General features: G+C 36.3%; 1 protein-coding gene across 1 annotated transcript in view; it reads left to right on the forward strand.

Annotated features, from left to right (window-relative positions):
- Positions 1–306: 306 nt before the first annotated feature.
- MSH4 (mutS homolog 4) overlaps positions 307–17,561 on the forward strand; it is a 31,218-nt gene continuing 13,963 nt past the window's right edge. Inside the window, exons 1-8 of the mRNA XM_067300517.1 lie at positions 307–592; positions 2,740–2,901; positions 7,567–7,730; positions 9,685–9,795; positions 10,927–11,042; positions 11,680–11,853; positions 14,135–14,307; positions 15,545–15,612. Coding sequence (XP_067156618.1) covers positions 307–592; positions 2,740–2,901; positions 7,567–7,730; positions 9,685–9,795; positions 10,927–11,042; positions 11,680–11,853; positions 14,135–14,307; positions 15,545–15,612 — 1,254 coding nt within the window. The remainder of the gene's footprint in view (positions 593–2,739; positions 2,902–7,566; positions 7,731–9,684; positions 9,796–10,926; positions 11,043–11,679; positions 11,854–14,134; positions 14,308–15,544; positions 15,613–17,561) is intronic.

Genomic DNA, 17,561 nt, shown 5'->3' on the forward strand with positions numbered 1-17,561 from the left:
TGCCCGGAGGGCAGGGAGCGTGTTCGAGTTCGGGGTCTTCGCTTTTCCGTACTCGCTCCGGGGGAGGAGGCCGGAAGCCCCCTGAGGCGCTGCTGCGCGCCAAGGCCGAGCCGCGCGGGGAGGAGATGCCATGTCGGCGCCGCGCCCCGAAGCCAGGGGCGGGGCAGGGCATCGGGGCAGGGCATCACGCCAGGCGCGCGTGCGCGGCTGGGCCGCGCCGCGCCTGCCGCCATTTTGGGAGGTTGTGGTGAGGGGTGTGGTTTCGCCGCTCGTGAGCCTCGGTCGGTGCTTGCGGGCGAGGTGGCGATGTCGAGCGGAAGCAACAAGGCGAAGGCAGTCGGGCCGGCGGACATCTCGGCCGCCTCCGACTCCTATACGGGCCGCTGCTCTTCCACGCCGGGGCTGGGCGTGCGCGTGGAGCAGCCGCCCCGCTATACCCTCGGGCTGCTGCAGACCCCGCGCAGCACTGCAGACAGCGCTGGCGCCTTTTCCAGCGATGGGGTGAGGCTGGGTGGCGCCCGCAAGGGAGGCTTCGCTCCCGGCCAGGTCGCTCGCAGTGGCGGGATGAAGCCGCCGCTCCCGGGACGAGGAGGTGGGCAGAGGCGTTGCCATCCCCATCCTCTCCGTTGTGTCCCCTTTCCCTCCATCTGCCCTTTTTCGTGGGGTCGGGCTGAAAGCCCTTGTGTGTGCACTGCCTGTACTGAGAAGGTGGCAGCAGCGTCTCTTAGCCAACCTCTTGTTTTTCCTTCAGTCTGTCAGAAGAATGCAGGTGTTCCTCAAACCCTTCTGAATATACCTTCATTGCTTTCGTTACCTAAACTCTTTATTTTATATAGTGGTACCTAGTTCCCTGCTGGGCCTATAAACTGGTTTGCTTTGCAGCAAAATCTTTGCTTTACTAAAGTCCTGTAGGCTTTTTTTTTCAGCCTGGACTTGACTTAAAATTGTTTTAAGTGCTGTTATCCTTGATATGTGTTATAGCATCACAGCATTCTTACAATAACACTGGTACTTTCCTTCCTTTATATAAAGCCTCTTTTACACCAGTCTGCTGCTTCCCTCCTGGGGACAGAATCTCCTTAACAGCTCCTGTATACTGGAGGCACATGCATTAACCAGTCTGATTTGATCCTACTAGCATAGTCTTCATCTTTGCTGGCAGGAGAAAATGGTTCAAATTGTATTTTCTCAATGGAACTACTATAAAAAGAACGATATTATTGCTTGCTAAAATGGATTCTGAAGTATAAACATCCCCATTATGCATAGATTGGGAATATATGTTTTTGGATAACAGGTACATGATCAGTCATTAATCCTAAACAAATCAACATTAAACAAGTATTTATAGATGGCTGTGTTCATCTGGTCTTTAAAATTACAGTTTCCCACATTTTATGCAGGATTCTGTACATACTAAGGTAGTAGCAAAGTCTGCAGTAACTACTTGGAGTTCACCATGGGCACTTACTAGTTTTTGGCATTGGTGTTTGACTGACCATATTCCCTTCTTTCCTTGTAAATTCTTGTTCAGTCAGAGGTTAGGTTATCCTAACTTCTGCCAAAATCTGAGTGAATGATACTTTAAAAAAATACTTCTACTCAGTGTTTTTGATGCTGATCTACACTTAAATACATAAAGACTGAACTAATACTGTTTTTTCAGAGATACCTCAGTTAATGTTTTGTAAGATTTTTTTTATGTGTTATTATAAATATTTTTGTACCAACCATGATAAAGTGCCATATAATTTACAAGTCATCTAAGAAGAGTACAAAAGTACTGTCATGTAGATAAATTTTTAATAAAAAGAATAGAAACATTTAGCTTTGCATGTCTTTTCATACCAGGAATCTTGTAAATTTTAAGTGCAAAACCCCCATTTATGTTTTATGTATTTTAATTCATATTGCCTTTAAAAAGCAGTTATCCAAATAAGATTGAGAGGCTGGTTTTATCAAGAGAACAGAAAATAAATAAAATACCTTTAACAATATGTTGAAACTAAAGAACAATCTGAGAAAAATAAATTTTGCAGAATTTTAAAATGTAGGTCAGTCTTAAGATGCAGCTGTAAGAGAAATTACATATAACAAACGTCTCAAATTACTGTATCATATCTGCGAGTTAAACTCCATGAATTCAGAAGATCATTCTCAGTGGAGGAGCTTTTGAGCATGGCTCTTGTTTTCTTTTATTGTCTTTTTATAAAAACAGTGCCCAGCATTTTAAGAAAAAATTCTTACTGTGAACTTTCCAAACTTTGAAATTTTTGTAAACACATTGTGCAGTTTCAGATATGGATTTTAAAACAGATGGAGAAATGCAAGACAGAGTCTACAGCATTCTTTCATGGCTGTAGAATTTATTAGAATATGAAATTATGCATTTTAAACTGACTTCTATCATATTATTTCAGTATGACAACCTAAACGAGGGTTTTCATGACCACTGCAAGTAATGTCATTATGGAGAATGGCCTATCAATACAGGCTGGTTTTCAAAATAGGAGAATTTTTACTTCATTTTATGCTTGTGCTACTTTAGAGAGCTTTTACAGAATGATATTAAAGTTTAGTACTTGGAGATTTTATCTTTTAATAAGAAAAGTAAAGTTTTTAAGGTATGTTTTCATGTATTGCTTTCTAAATAAAAACAGGTGCCTTTTTTGCGATTAAATTATACAATTTAATGTATCTGTTCTCAAAAACTGAGCATTGTTTGTTTGTTTTCCTCAGAATCCTATTTTGGAGACAAAAGTTCTTGTGCAGAAAATGCTAGCACGGTGAACTTCACAAGTTCTTCTGCACGGGGCTTGAATAGCACATGTATAGGAAAAACGCCCCTCTCTTCTACTAGATCTGTTTGCAGAAGCCATACCCCTCTTATGGGGTATTCAGGTAAAATTGATATTCTTACAGGAAATCGTCTTATTTATATTTCTAACATTATTTTCCTAACTGTACTGTATTTTTAAACATGATATAGTGAGATATTGAAGTGTTTTCAAAACACAAAGCATAATGTTTATTGTTATGAAATATGAAAGATACACACTTTAGGGAGAAATACCATTTTAGATACTGAATAAATACATCTTGACATTACAATTTCAGTTATTTTGGGTTCTTACAGAAATTATTGATGTGGTTAGAATTTGTATTTTTTTTCTTCAAATTGTTCAGTGTTGAATTAATTTGCGGACATACAGTTTCCATTGCGACTAAACAAAAGGGTCCAAATTATGGATAGTCACCATATTTCTTAACTTATCAGAGTTTCTTTTTAGGCCTGTAATGCGTTGTACATCAGATATCATGATGTAATTTTCAAGGTTCTTGACGTAAGTTTTATGCATTTTATGTTGCAGTCCTTGAAGAGAAGCACTTTTTAAGTTGTTGAAGGTAACTGACAGGCATACAGGAGAACTAATAGGACAGCTTTTTTTTCTTTCTTTCTTTTGAAGATGTAGAACAGTAGCTCTCTAGAAGAATATTTACACAATATTTCATGGGTGGACATTTTGCAGTGCTTCTTATGGACAAAGTTATATTACAGGGTAACGATGGCTGTATCGTGGTGTATATGGTCTGGTAGTGCAGGAGTAATGGGACTCAAAGTCCTTTCACAGTCTGACTTACCTGTGTCAGTTCAGCCTTTTGTGACCTCGCAGGCTATTTATGGTGATTCTCTAAACCAAGTAAGTTATGAATAAATTGCTTTAAAAACACAGAATCACAGAATGATTGAGGTTGGAAGGGACCTCTGGAGATCATCTAGTCCAAACCCTGCTCAAGCAGGGTCCTCTAGAGCACGTTGCCCAGGACTGTGTCCAGACGGCTTTTGAACATCTCCAAGGAAGGAGACTCCACAGCCTCTCTGGGCAACCTGTTCCAGTGCTCAGTCATCCTCACAGTGAAGAAGTTTTTCCTCATGTTCAGATGGACCTTCCTGTGTTTCAATTTGTGCCCGTTTCCTCACGTCCTGTCGCTGGGCACCACTGAAAAGAGTCTGGCCCCATCCTCTTGACACCCTCCCTTCAGATACTTGTACACATTGATAAGATCCCCCCTCAGCCTTCTCTTCTCCAAGCTAAACAGGCCCAGCTCTCTCAGCCTTTCCTCATAAGAGAGATGCTCCAGTCCCCTAATCATCTTTGTAGCCCTTCGCTGCACTTGCTCCAGTAGCGCCATGTCTCTCGTACTGGTGAGCCCAGAACTGGACACAGTACTCCAGATGTTCTTTGGTCAATCTTTCATTGTTCTGTTTTGTTGAAGAGAACATATCCAGGGCATCACATTTGGAAAAATATTGGTTGATCACTGTTTTTTTTTTGTTGTTTGTTTGGGGTTTTTTTGTATTTAGTGTGTGGCACAAACTGAAAAAATAACTATCTTCCAAATAACATTTGTGGTGTAATTACTATGCTTAATTTAAAATATTCATTATTATCTGCACCTACAACTACTTTTAGCTGATGTTAAAAGAAGAGTACTAGTGTGGTCAGGTGCTGATCATGGAGGAAACCATGGAGTGTCCTGAGTAGAACATGCAGAATAACAATTATTTTTTCTGCAGGCCTCAGATGAAACTTAAGTGTATGCTATTGTTGGCATCTTACAGTGTGCAGAATATAGGTAGAATAAAAAGATTCAAACTCTGCTGCAGGCAGCATCAAAGATCTTTCATTTTCTTGTTAACTTTTGTGTGGTAACCAGTTGCTCAAACCAAGCAACTTTTAATCTTCAGGTGTTAGGTAAACTCTCAGCTCTGGCTCTGATCTTGCTCTTTGAGATTCTTGGTAGGATTAGTTTTGATTCTCAGGGTACAAATTGAGTATACTCAGAGGAAAATGACAGGTTTAGTGTATTGTATCTTTTCAGCAGGATCATTCTGTTCTGAGAATACTCTTAGATTCTGTTGCTTTCAGAGAGCAAGTTCTCTATTTTTAAGCAATTGGTCTAGCATCTGTGATAAATAGATAAAAGGATGATAGTAAGGTAGAAGGGGAAAAATAATCAAGTGCTGGCTACTTTGTTAGTGAGTTTGGTAAGAGAGAAGAGATAGATGAAGATATCACCATGTTTGATGGAAAGATTGATACGGACATTAACTGGTGCCACAAAAGAAGCAGGAAGACATTTTTTCTAGCAAATAAACTAAAACATACAGACTCTTTGAGAGTTCTGGGGTTTGCCCATAATTATTTTTTTTGTTCCAAATTGCTTACTATACCAATAAATATGTCTATGCAGTCAAAATCCAATATGCTATTCAGATGTTCTTAAAAGTGTAAATACAGCATGTCTTTCTTTATGTGCCAGTATTTTTCTTGTCTCATTTTGAATACTTAAGATTTAAAAATCATTTAATAATGGAGTCATTTCTGAACATTTATGTGAATTCCAGAAGGATTTTTAAGTCAAGAATCTGTTCAACTCTGCTATTATAAGGTTTTCATTTGGCTTCCATCTGAAAGTTAAAGGTGATTCAGATCACTAACACTTTTCTTGGCTTGTCTGAGAAGTTATGCCAAAGCATATGTAACAACTGCTTTTCATAATGTCATAATTATTTCAGTATTGCTCAGCAAGTTACACTTTAGTATGCAAAATATTCTTTCTGTTTTTTATTACCTACTTCAGTGAAATGAAGAGATGATTGTTTCCTGCATTTGATCTTAATAGAAACTCACATATGAATATGTATGGCTACCTTGTTATTTTCACAGCACCTATTTTCTCATTTGAGTAGCATAGTCTCAAAGCCTTTGGTCGCAGATTTCTCAGCAAAAAAATCATTAGCAATTTCTCCAATAGAATTTGGAAGACTGCAGCACCAGAAAATGGAACAAAAGTAATCAGAGACAATAAAAGAAGCCATGTATACATTTTTTGTTTGCCTTTTTTAGATTAAAGGAAATAATCACCCAAAAGTCGTATTTCTTAAACTCAGTACACCAAAGAAAAAGTGCATCACCCCTGTTTTTCATTTTAGTTAAATGTCTCGTGTAGGAAGTGCTGTAACTTACAACAGTGCTTCTCAAATAATGGAGCATAATGTTATATGTGGGGAATTGCATACTATTTCCTAGGACGTATTGTTGCACAGTTCTGCGATGGCAGATACCCATCGGGAAGACAGGAGGGAACCTGGATGAGTCAGGTCATTTTGTCCAACTTCTTTATCCTCCAGTTCTGATTGCAGATGATATTTCATCTCTGAAACTATCCTTGCTGGCTCACTGCTCAAGTTACAAGCGTAGAAATTATAATGCTAGGAGATACGGAGATGTAGCTTTTTAAAGCAGTACTATTTAAAATTCAGTGCTGTGTGAGGTGGCGTGGGAGGAGTGAGATGAAGGATAGCATCATAATTTAGCCCCCATCAACTATCCTACAAGCAACAGTAGTTGACGACCTAATTACCTCACTACCCTCAATCCGCCAATTCAGCCACTGCTTATTAGAGCACCGTAATGTGCATAAAATTTTGTCATGACTCTAATTCCAGGATTATTTTGAGTTGTCCCCCCCCCCCCCCAAGTAGCTATTTGGATCTAAATGACATTTGATCAGGCATCACTGCTCTATAGAGTTCAGTTTAGGTATGAACATCAGGAGGGCTGTAGTCCAGTCCTGAAGCTGATTTGCTATGTAATACTGGGCAAACTGCCAGAGCAGTGGAGTTGATAGTCTCTTTTTTTTTTCCCCATTTAGATAAAGCTATGTAAGAAAATGAGGTTTAGGGTGTTCAAAATGGAAGGCATTAAATGTTAAGGAGCTGTATGATACTTAATCTTTATAAGGGGTGTCTTGGAGAGATAACCGGATATTTGAGGGAGAAGATGAGATTAGCTGAGTTTGTAATGATATCTGGAGAATTTTAAGCCAAACTTATTTTAAGATATTAGAAATAAAAAAAAAAAAGAGAGAGAGAGGAAGTCATCACCAAACTGAAATTCAGAAGATTTGGTGTTAAGTATGTCGTATATATATATTTCAGAATCTTTTTATGATTTTAGCATAAAATCAGATGAAACATAAGAAATTTGTTTCCCTAACTTGGCGAAAACTAAACCATCTTGATCAGAGTTGCACTTCTAATGGAATTTTAAATTACAGTATCTCTCTATAATTAATACATCTGATTTTAACTGGGAGTAATAGCTATGGTCCATTTTGAATTTAAAATGACAAATGCTTAATAATGGCCATACCTATTAATCTTTTTTATTTAGTACAGAAACAGTGGCTCACAAAGTGTATTTGTACCTGTTACAGAAATATAATTAATTCTGATCATCTTAGATGAAGGCATTCAATCCTTATTTTAATGTAAGAGTACAGTGTTATACTTTTGAAAGTGTCTCTTGTTGCCTATATGGTACAGTAAATAAGGAGTTTAACAACCTGGATTTTGAAATTTTAAACTAAGTTTGGGAACTTTGATATGGTTTTCTGTGGGTATGAGGATATAAACGCCTGTTTCAAATGGAATGTTAAAGTATGATTCTGTGAATATAAAGAACTGTATCTTAACTGAATTATGCAACTGTTTTACAGCTACATCCTCATCTGCAGTCTCTTCTCATACCATTGCATCAGTTATTGTAGCTGTAGTAGAAGGGAGAGGACTTGCCAGAGGTGAAGTAGGAATGGCCAGCATTGACTTAAAAAATCCTGAGGTGATATTATCACAATTTGCAGACAATACAACTTATGCCAAGGTATTTTTGCATGCATAAATTGCTGTATACTTCACAGGCTGATTACTCTAGTTTTGTTTTCTAAAAAAGCTTATGAGTAATTGGAAATTAAACTTTTAGTTCTTAGAAGAAATTTCTCAAAAGAGAAAGTAATGAGTTACAGAAAATGTGTAATAGTGAAAATGTTTAAAAGGCTACTATTTTCTATACTGTGTGTCAGATTTTAAAGAGTTAAGAGGAAAGAGTGTTTTGCAAAAAAAAACCTTTCAGTAAAGAATAGTGTGTTTGAACTATGTGAGAGTTGGATGCCTTGTTTTGAAAAGAGCTGGGGAATAAATGGTAATACAACTTGCAAGTATTTTTTATTGGGTAAAACAATTCTGAGAGCATAACAACATAAATACAGTTACTTTTTTAAGGTTACTGTAAGATTGGTTTGTGTGGTTGCATCAATGTTCCTTCTCAGTGACTTCCAAATTAAATTCACTTAGTTTACAGCTAAATGTTCTTCCTAACAGTACTGCATACTCTATAAATAACTTGGAGAGTAATCTTCCTGGCGTATGCAACATCAGCAGTAATAAAATGGCTTACTTAACAGCTTTGTTGTAGTTACATGTCAGAAAATAATGTGGCTTGTAATTGTACTGTCATTGCAATCTTCAAAGGGATAAAAACTAAATTTATTTAGTGGAATAAGTAGATATGACTTATAATATAAACAACAATCAAATCTACTGAAATAAATGTGTTATATAAAGGCACTTTTGTCACCATTAGTGATTTTAAAGCTTATCTTGGTCTGAGCACACATATACTCATACTGAACCTGGCAGCTACACAAATTACTCCCATCACACACAATACTATAATATGAAATGAGATGTGCAAATCGAAAAAGGGAATGCATGAGAAAGATGTGGGCATTCAGATGATAATGTGGCAGCTTAAGTAACAATTGACTTAAAAGGCTGAAACTGAAAAACTGAAAATCACTGATTGAAGACTGCAATTTGCTTATGCCTAGAATAATAATGAAAAATATTGTCCCGTGTAATCAAAGGAATGATAAGACTAGAATTCTGTAAGGAAACTTGACCTTATTTTTCTGAAAACTGGTTACTGATTTTTAAAGTTGTTTTGATAAAGATCACATTACTACTAAGAGTAAAAGGCTTTATTTTTAGTAAGCAGTACAGGTGTTTATAGTCTGGAGTCTCCCCTGTTCTAGTCTCAGGGTTAAGAATTGTACCATTTTCAGTGGTGCCCAGCAATAGGACGAGAGGCAACGGGCACAAATTGAAACACAGGAAGTTCCGTCCAAACACAAGAAAAAAATTCTTTACTGTGAGGGTGACTGAGCACTGGAACAGGTTGCCCAGAGAGGTTGTGGAGTCTCCTTCCCTGGAGATACTCAAAAGCCGTCTGGACACGATCCTGGGCATCATGCTCTAGAGGACCCTGCTTGAGCAGGGTTTGGACTAGATGATCTCCAGAGGTCCCTTCCAACATCGACCATTCTGTGATTCTGTGATTGTCCCATGAAATTTATGTTTCCCAAACTGATTTGTTGATTCACTATTTTAGCCACTCAAACTCCCCCCCCCCCTCTCTCTCCCCCCTCCCTGTTTTCCCCTCTCTCTACCTCATCTGTTGAGAAAATAAGGTCCTTTTCCCATAATGGCCATGGAATATAATTTTGGATATTTATCCCTCGCTTTGAAAGACTGGCATATTTTTTTGTTTAAATAACAGGGAAAAGATAACTCCAACAAAATTTATTTTTTATATATATATATATATAGTTCATTAATATGGAAGGTAGCAGAAGGTTTGGTCTTTGTTTACAATATTGGGACTGTGATTTAAAAATACAAGCATTCTGTAATTTTTTTATTGCTGGTATTTTAGTGTAAAAAAGTACTTGATGTGTATATGTTTTTTTACTGAATGATTTGGCATGTTTTTTATTCAGGTTATCACTAAACTCAAGATTTTAACACCACTAGAAATAATAATGTCAAATACTGCTTGTGATGCAGGGAACACAACAAAATTGTTCAGTCTGATAACAGAACATTTCAAGGTAAGCTGTAAAATTTTATTCCCTGTTTTAGAGCTTTTGTTGATCACTGTAATGCAATTGTTCATTTGAGAGTATTCTACAACTTCTAAAACTTTAAATGCAGTCAGGTTTTGTGTATTTCCTATGGTTTTCAGGCCTATTTTTACCATGGTAAAGGATAATCCAAATGCAGCTCTTAAATCTTTAGAACAAATCCTGACAATTACAGAGATAAACTGTTTTCTGATTAAAGCAGAAGGTTTTGATTTTGCAGCATGGAAGTAGTTTGAACAATACTGAACCTAGGAAAGATTCAAAGATTAAAAAAAAAATTTTTTTTTTCCTTTGCTCCTTTTTTGTTCTCTCAACCTAAAAAATACTTGGGACTAATGTGTCACAGAGTAGGAAAAAGAGCACTCGCAGGATGAAAAAGGATGAGCCAAATTAAGTATATGTAATTTATGAGTATTAAAGCCTCAGAACTTTTGAAAGACAGTATTACATTCCCCCTTGACTTGCTTCTGTGTCTCCACTGTTGATAGCTTCTTCACTAGTTCTACTTCCTGACCTCTCCCTGCTTTTTCTTGCAAAAATCACTCACACATCACACAAATGCAGTTACATTAACCTGTATATCTTTATTCTCTATTTACCATTAACAGCTTGATAATGATTCCTTGGTCTTAAACCTTGGAAAGCAGAAACTACAGTTCCAATGTTAACATCTATGCTAGAAAACAACTCTTCCCCTAAAAGTCATTAATTTTAACTGAATCTAGGATTAAATTTAAAATTTTGGATTTTGGAGATGATTTTTTTCCTTGAGAGGAGAAAGAAATAACAAAGGAAAAGTCCAAGTTAATTTACTCAGAACAGTACTATAAACCTTTTTTCATCTGTACTAACTACCAGAGAGCAACAAAGATCCATAACTATAGTGTGGTTTGCACAGGAAGTGTGTAAGCAGGCATGGCAGGACTCTGATGACTTGTCTTGTGCTAATATGCTAGAATAAGTATTTCTACAAGACAGATTGCTGAATCAGTTGATAGATTTTCTTGGAAATATATATCCCTAGAAAAATAAGCCTGTTTGATGAAAAAATTCTCAATAACATTTTAAACTATTTGCTTTTTCTCCCACCTTTCACAGAATGTGACTTTTACAACAGTCCAGAGAAAATACTTCAATGAAACAAAGGGGTTGGAATACATAGAACAGTTGTGTGCATCTGAATTCAGCACCATTTTCATGGAAGTTCAATCAAAGTATGTTTAAATAAGGAAAAATCATTCTGTGTCCAGAAGTTTTTAATGGCTTTTTCCATATTTAGTACACTAGCTTGTGGCTTGTTACTTTAAAACTAGAAGGTCTGAACAGAGTTGGCTTTTTATTTTGCTCTCCAGTGTTTCTAATGCATCCAGCAACTTAAATAAAAAGCCTGTGACATGTTCTTGAGATTTCATAACTTTCCACTTTCCCCTTTTCATTCTTTCCTTAAAGATAATAACATCTACAATTTCCTTTCTTTCTGACCTGAGCACCTGGATTCCTTGTACCAGCAATTTTAAATAATGATGTTTAGCGTCCTGGATCTTTACTTCAATTCATGTATAACCACTAAATATGTATGTACACAATACCAATTAAATAGTACAGGGTGTAAGGTGTACGGGGGCTCATATATCCATGAATATTTGATTTACATGCATGTGTGCACTATACCTGGGTAAGTATATACTTAATTTTTTTTTAATTTTAGTCCTGAACATACTGTTTGTTCAGTGCTGTCAATTCCAGTAGTTGTCAAGCAAAAGTGTGAATGTAATTTCTGAAATGTATTGCTTGTTTTGTGCTACTTAAATAGAAATGTTCAACATTCATTAACAGTTGTTACTTTCCCAGGTACTACTGCCTCGCAGCTGTTGCAGCTTTGCTAAAGTATGTTGAATTTATTCAAAATTCAGTGTATGCTCCAAAATCACTCAAGGTGCGTTTCCAGGGGAGTGAGAAAACAGCGATGATAGATTCATCATCAGCTCAAAATCTTGAACTAGTAACTAATAACAGAGATTCTCGGTAAGAATAGTTAAGTTGTACAAATAACATTTTTAACATTTTTATAAATTTATGTTTCACCAAGTTTCTTGATATGTATGTCAAAAAGCGGCCCATTATATTTATTTCTGTATGACAGAACTAAAATCTCATTCAAACCTTTTTTTTTTTTTAATTTGGAGAGAGAAATGCATTACAGTTCAGTGCAAAACTTAGAGCATAGAAAATCTTACAAGTGAATTGAGGAAAGAGTTGATACATACTAAATATACAATAGATACACAGTTTTTACATCTATGTTTGTATTTCTTTCAAACTCGTAAGTGATGTTGATGCCAAATTTCACAGATTGTAGCAGCATGAAAGAAAGAACATTTCTGCAAGAAGTAACTTTTGCCAAAGTAATTTCTATAATGATGGTCATGTGCAATGTTGCACTTGGTTGCATGGTAGTTCTCCACAATGAGAACAACGGTTGGAGCACTTCCTTCAATAGGAGTTATTGTCCTTCTAGGCAGAAGAAGCTGCAAGGCTTCCCTTCTCCGTACTTCTATGCTTCTGATCAGAAAGAGAAAGACTTGAAATTACATGATGCTGGCTTTCAAGTTTGGGAATCCAAACTTGAAAAGTTGGTCATCACTCTCATATTAAAAAGAGGAGTCTGGGGATTTCCTCTTTCTCCCAGTACCATTCTATAACAGCTTTTCACTTGGAGAGGATGCGTCTTCCTTAACCTCCTCCACTGCTTTTTTTTCTCCTCTTTTTCTCTCCTTATTTTTTGCGGGGGGAGGGCAGCGACAACATAGCAGAGTGCACTGCCAGGTCTGCAGAGGTGGGAGGTGACAGTAGTTTATTTCTGTTCATCTGTCGCCTCTCCCATATTTCTTCCTTTTTCTGCTCCATAGCTTCATGTGTAATTGTAGGAGCCAGTTGCTCTAAGAGTGGTACCCTCAAAGCAATATTTCTCTGAAAGCTGCTCCTAATTCCACAGATGGTTTGAGAGAAAGGAGGCCATAGGAGGAACTGAGCAACAGTAAATAGCTGTCACCTTCTCTTTAGCATCTATCACTGCAGACATTCTGCTGACAAAGGGGCAAGTTTGAATCGTGGGCAGCTATCTTCATTACGTAGATCTTATCCCTGAAGCATGAAGTCAGGTATCTTTGTATCAGATATTAACAGGTAAAAGTTATTAGTATAGGCACATACCAGAAACATCTAAATGAGCTTCCTCTTCCAGTATTCCTTCTGGAGGAGCTTGTCTCTCTCCTTTTACTGTAAAGGGAAATGAGCCCTCAGTATTAGTGGCTTAAAGGTAGGCAATGTGGATACTATCCCAAATGTAGAGTTCCCCTTCAAACATTTAAATTCTTGTCCAGAGTTGCATCTTCTGGTAAATATGTCCTTAATGAAAAATGGCTTTCAATTTGGCCCCTTTTAATTCTATTGACTATCCATTTGTTCTTTTATTCCATGAAATTTTAGAAGCACTGTCTTTCTTCTTTATGCTGCTGTTGCTTTGTCTACTCATATCACATTCCTTCCTATTTAAGTTCTGTGCTTAACATTTAATGTGTTTATATGGCCCTAGTCTTTTCATTGGCCATCTCTCAAGCAATGGTTTTGAAGGTTTCAGATTTTTAAACTTGTTCAGATATGTATTAGATGTAACTATTTAAGACTGTTTATTTTAAAAATCAACCCATGTGAAAATTTGGGATGTTTAGCATGTAAAACCATGAGCTTTAGAATAATTTTTATAAATCGTAAGCATGTGATTTGGCGCCTGCATTGACTTTAAGCCAGTTTAAGTTCTTCAAAAAAATAATCAAGGCTTATTTCTCTCTTGCACTTCTCAATATTTTAAATAATTTTCATAAATGTATTTTAATGAAAATCGAGTGTTTAGTATGTGATCTCAGATTTTATTTTTCTCCTATAGCAAGGTTAGTTTTTAATTCAAATAGTTCCACTGAGAGGAAAAGTGTGAACAATACTTACATATACTGCAGCACATGTTAACAGAATACTACTACAGAAAATGAGGAAAATATTGAAGTTAATCTATACAAATGTACTTCTGTGCTTTGGAAACTGAAATAATGAGGGCTAACATTATATTAAATTACATCTGACTTCCTAAACTACTGTAGTTAATATACATGGTAAAGAGGGAGGTGCTAAACATCCCGAAAACAAGCTTCAAATTTGTAGGATACTTTCACCTGAAAATGTCATTTGGCATTTATAAATCATTTTTATTTTTGTGAGTGTATTTTTTACATGTATTTTGTTTTGAAAGGAATGGTCATACGCTTTTTGGTGTCCTAAATTATACTAAAACTCCAGGTGGAAGTCGAAGACTTAGGTCAAATATCCTGGAGCCACTAGTCGATGCTGAAACAATTAACACAAGACTGGACTGTGTGCAGGAATTACTCCAGGATGAGGAGCTGTTTTTTGGTCTTCAATCAGGTAATAGTTTATTTTTGAATAAATAGTTAAATTCCTTTTTAAACATTATTTCTAATTTGTGAAAATATGCAGTGTGAATCAATAGGTAAAGTATTTTATTGTGATTTGTCAGGTGACTTTTAATTTTATTGAGATAGGTCATATTTATTGTGTGACAGTGACCTTTTTCTTGAGTATTTTGCTAAGAAAAGCGAACTTCTCTGATAAATTGGATAGAAATCAGTAAGCCAATAGCTTTTTAAAAGAATTTCAGTTTGTCTCTAGCTCTATGGCTAGATATGTACTGTGTTGGAAGTGGTTTATTCATGTATACATTAAGTAAGTTTATTCATGTATACATTAAAAACAAAGGCATCGGTGATGTAATACTTGTTGTGCATTCATACTTTTTCCTCTTTGCTTCATAAAACATAGTGATTCAGACAAATTAAAAAAACCCCCAAAACTAAAAGGTATAAATTAGTCCACCTAGAGCTGGATTGCATAAGCTTAACCTTTATCTGGCTTTGAACAATAGAAATGTGATTCTATCGAACAAAAAATAACTTGCACACCTAAAAAAATATATGTTTTCGCTTCTCAGGGTCCCTTATCATACAGATGTGGATGACATGAAGGTCTTATCTTGGAGGTCTAAACTATATAAGTCATAACTTGTGAATTTTTAGGGTGCATATAGGTTCATCTTACTGATAGTAAAAGCTTTCTTTTTGTCTGTGGATGTTCAAGCAAAGATTACTGTGGTTTTTGAGGTAACCCACTGTGCTTCAGTGTTGCTCAGTCTGATGTTTTGTTTAATTACATTTCTGTAAGTGTAGACAGGAAAAGTTGTTTATGGGCAGTCTTGGTTGTCGAAGTTTTTCTTTTCCTATATTTTCTTTATTATTATTGACAGTGAGAATATTCTTAGTTTTCTTATTCTCTAGATCACATATACTTTGAAAGCTGCTTTACTTAAAAGAATATCATTGAATTGGTGATAGGTATGTCCACCAATATAATAATCACTGCATACTTAGGTATGGGAAGTATAGTTATCACAAAATAGTTTAAGCTACAGCTAAATTTTTAAAAATATTATGGTGAATAATTTGTGAATATATGGTAGTAAAAAGGAAGAAAAAGATTAACAAAAATATTACTAAGTAATTGTGTGCATATTTTTCAACTAATTTGCTAATATAATTTTATTGCAAGTTTCAGTTCAATTTCTGATCTATTTACTTTTGTTTTACAGTTATCTCAAAATTTCTGGATACTGAACAACTACTTTCAGTTTTGGTACAAATTCCAAAGCAGGATACAGTATGTTTCAAAATACATCTTAATCAGTTATCTGAAGAAAATATGCAACATAAAAATGTGATATCTATATCTATATATATATATATATGCATGATGTTATAAGAAAAAGGCTTCACCTTAAGAAGACATGGCATGATGTCATCATGTACTACGAGTATATCTTACTTCACAGCAGTGGAAGATTCTCATGAGAGAATGTTAGAAAAATTTGGGTTTGCTTCAATATCGCGTTCATGTTACCTCATGAAAATTGGACTTCAAAAATGTTTACTTTTTTCATCACTCCCCACCTTTATTCGTTATATGTGTACATCCTATTCATTAGTGCTCGGATAAAAAAGGATTTTTTTTTCATGTCAGCATGAAAGGAAAAATTGTATAGGAGAATCTGCTCTCTTATTTTTGGAGGTTAATATAATTTTTGATAGCCTAAACAAAATTAAGCGTCTTCCTTACTAGAAATTCAAGAATTTCTTAGTATATCATGTAATATAAATCAACAGAAATTATTCCTTGTAGTCTGAAAGGAATAGAAGCTTCCCCTTTGAAGTCTTTCAAGAAATCAACACAGATTTAATCATTCACCTTGAAATTCATGCTGTTACATTTTTAACCAGGAGACAGTCGGAATCAAGTACGTAAAGTAAGGGTTTCCCTTCAGTGTGCCAGTGTGTCTTTGTTAGACTTGCGGTCACCTCCTGTTCTTAACCAGTTCATAAAACGAAAATCCCTGAAGGGGGTAGGAAACTCTCTCTCTCTCCTAGTAACTATTGGCATGTTTCAGTGAGAGATGTTTTTTTTCATCAGAGCTTAACTCCTATATCAGTTTGTACTTTAACACATGAAATACAAATATCAAAATAGGATAGATATATGTAGCTCATTACTGGCTCTTGATTGAGACTAGACACAACACAGTTAACCACAGTGTGCTTGAGATAACTGAACCTCAACTTCTTTCTCCTCAGCATCTTGTAACACCATTCCATTGTAGGTTATGTTTGACTGCTATACTTGAGTAGATTTCTACTACCAGTGCTGTTGAGGCTTATGCCTTGCCTGATTTATGCCAGTGTAAAGATTTGTGACTCACCTTTCAGTTCCTTCTCACATACTGACTTATCTGCTTAAATGACTTGTCTAATGCCAGTTAAAGAAGTAAGATGCAGAGTCCAGCAGAACTGTAATACAGATAAATTTATCTTAAGATGCACCCCAAAAGCTGAACATTTACTGCTCCCTGCTTTCCTTGTAGAGATCTGTAACGTGAAAACAAAACTAACTGTATGACTTTGACGAAGACTTGTCAGACTGAATGCCTTTATGTATGCCCATGTGCACTGTGCACTTTAACTGCAGTGTTTTCAATCTTGACTAGCTCTAATACAGCACAGCTAGATTAACCCATTCAGTATGTTCAGAGGTCTTTTTTTCACCCATACTGTCTGTAACAATTTTCATCACAGATATTCCACCACTCAACAGATGAGGTGCTAATCTTGAAAACCTACAGATTCAGGCACTGAAAGTGTTAATAGTATGCTTGACATGAACATTCTGCCTTCCTAAAAAGGACCATCAATTGACAATCTTGCTGAGAAGTCTTGCTTGAAAAAAACATGTCATCTGTGAAATCAGGTAGTCCCTCTGTGGAATCTGCATGTATAAGTAAATCAAAGGTACCTGGACGAAAAAGCACGTTTCCTTAAAAGAACCTCTTGTCTCAGTCATGAAGGATCCTTAAAAGCTGGATAAACATCCAACTTTTGGGGGAAATGAGGACCACCTGCTTTGGATTACTTGGTCACCCATCTGAAGAATAAATTTAATGGATGCTGTGCCTGCTGAAGTTCCAGACCTATGACAGATTCACTCCTCCTCTCGCAGGGAGGAAAAGTCAGGGTTTTTTTGTTTGCTTGTTTCAGTGAATTTTCAGGAAATACAAAAAT

The sequence above is a fragment of the Apteryx mantelli genome, chromosome 8 (assembly GCF_036417845.1).
Source record: "Apteryx mantelli isolate bAptMan1 chromosome 8, bAptMan1.hap1, whole genome shotgun sequence".
Classification (NCBI taxonomy): Eukaryota; Metazoa; Chordata; class Aves; order Apterygiformes; family Apterygidae; genus Apteryx; species Apteryx mantelli.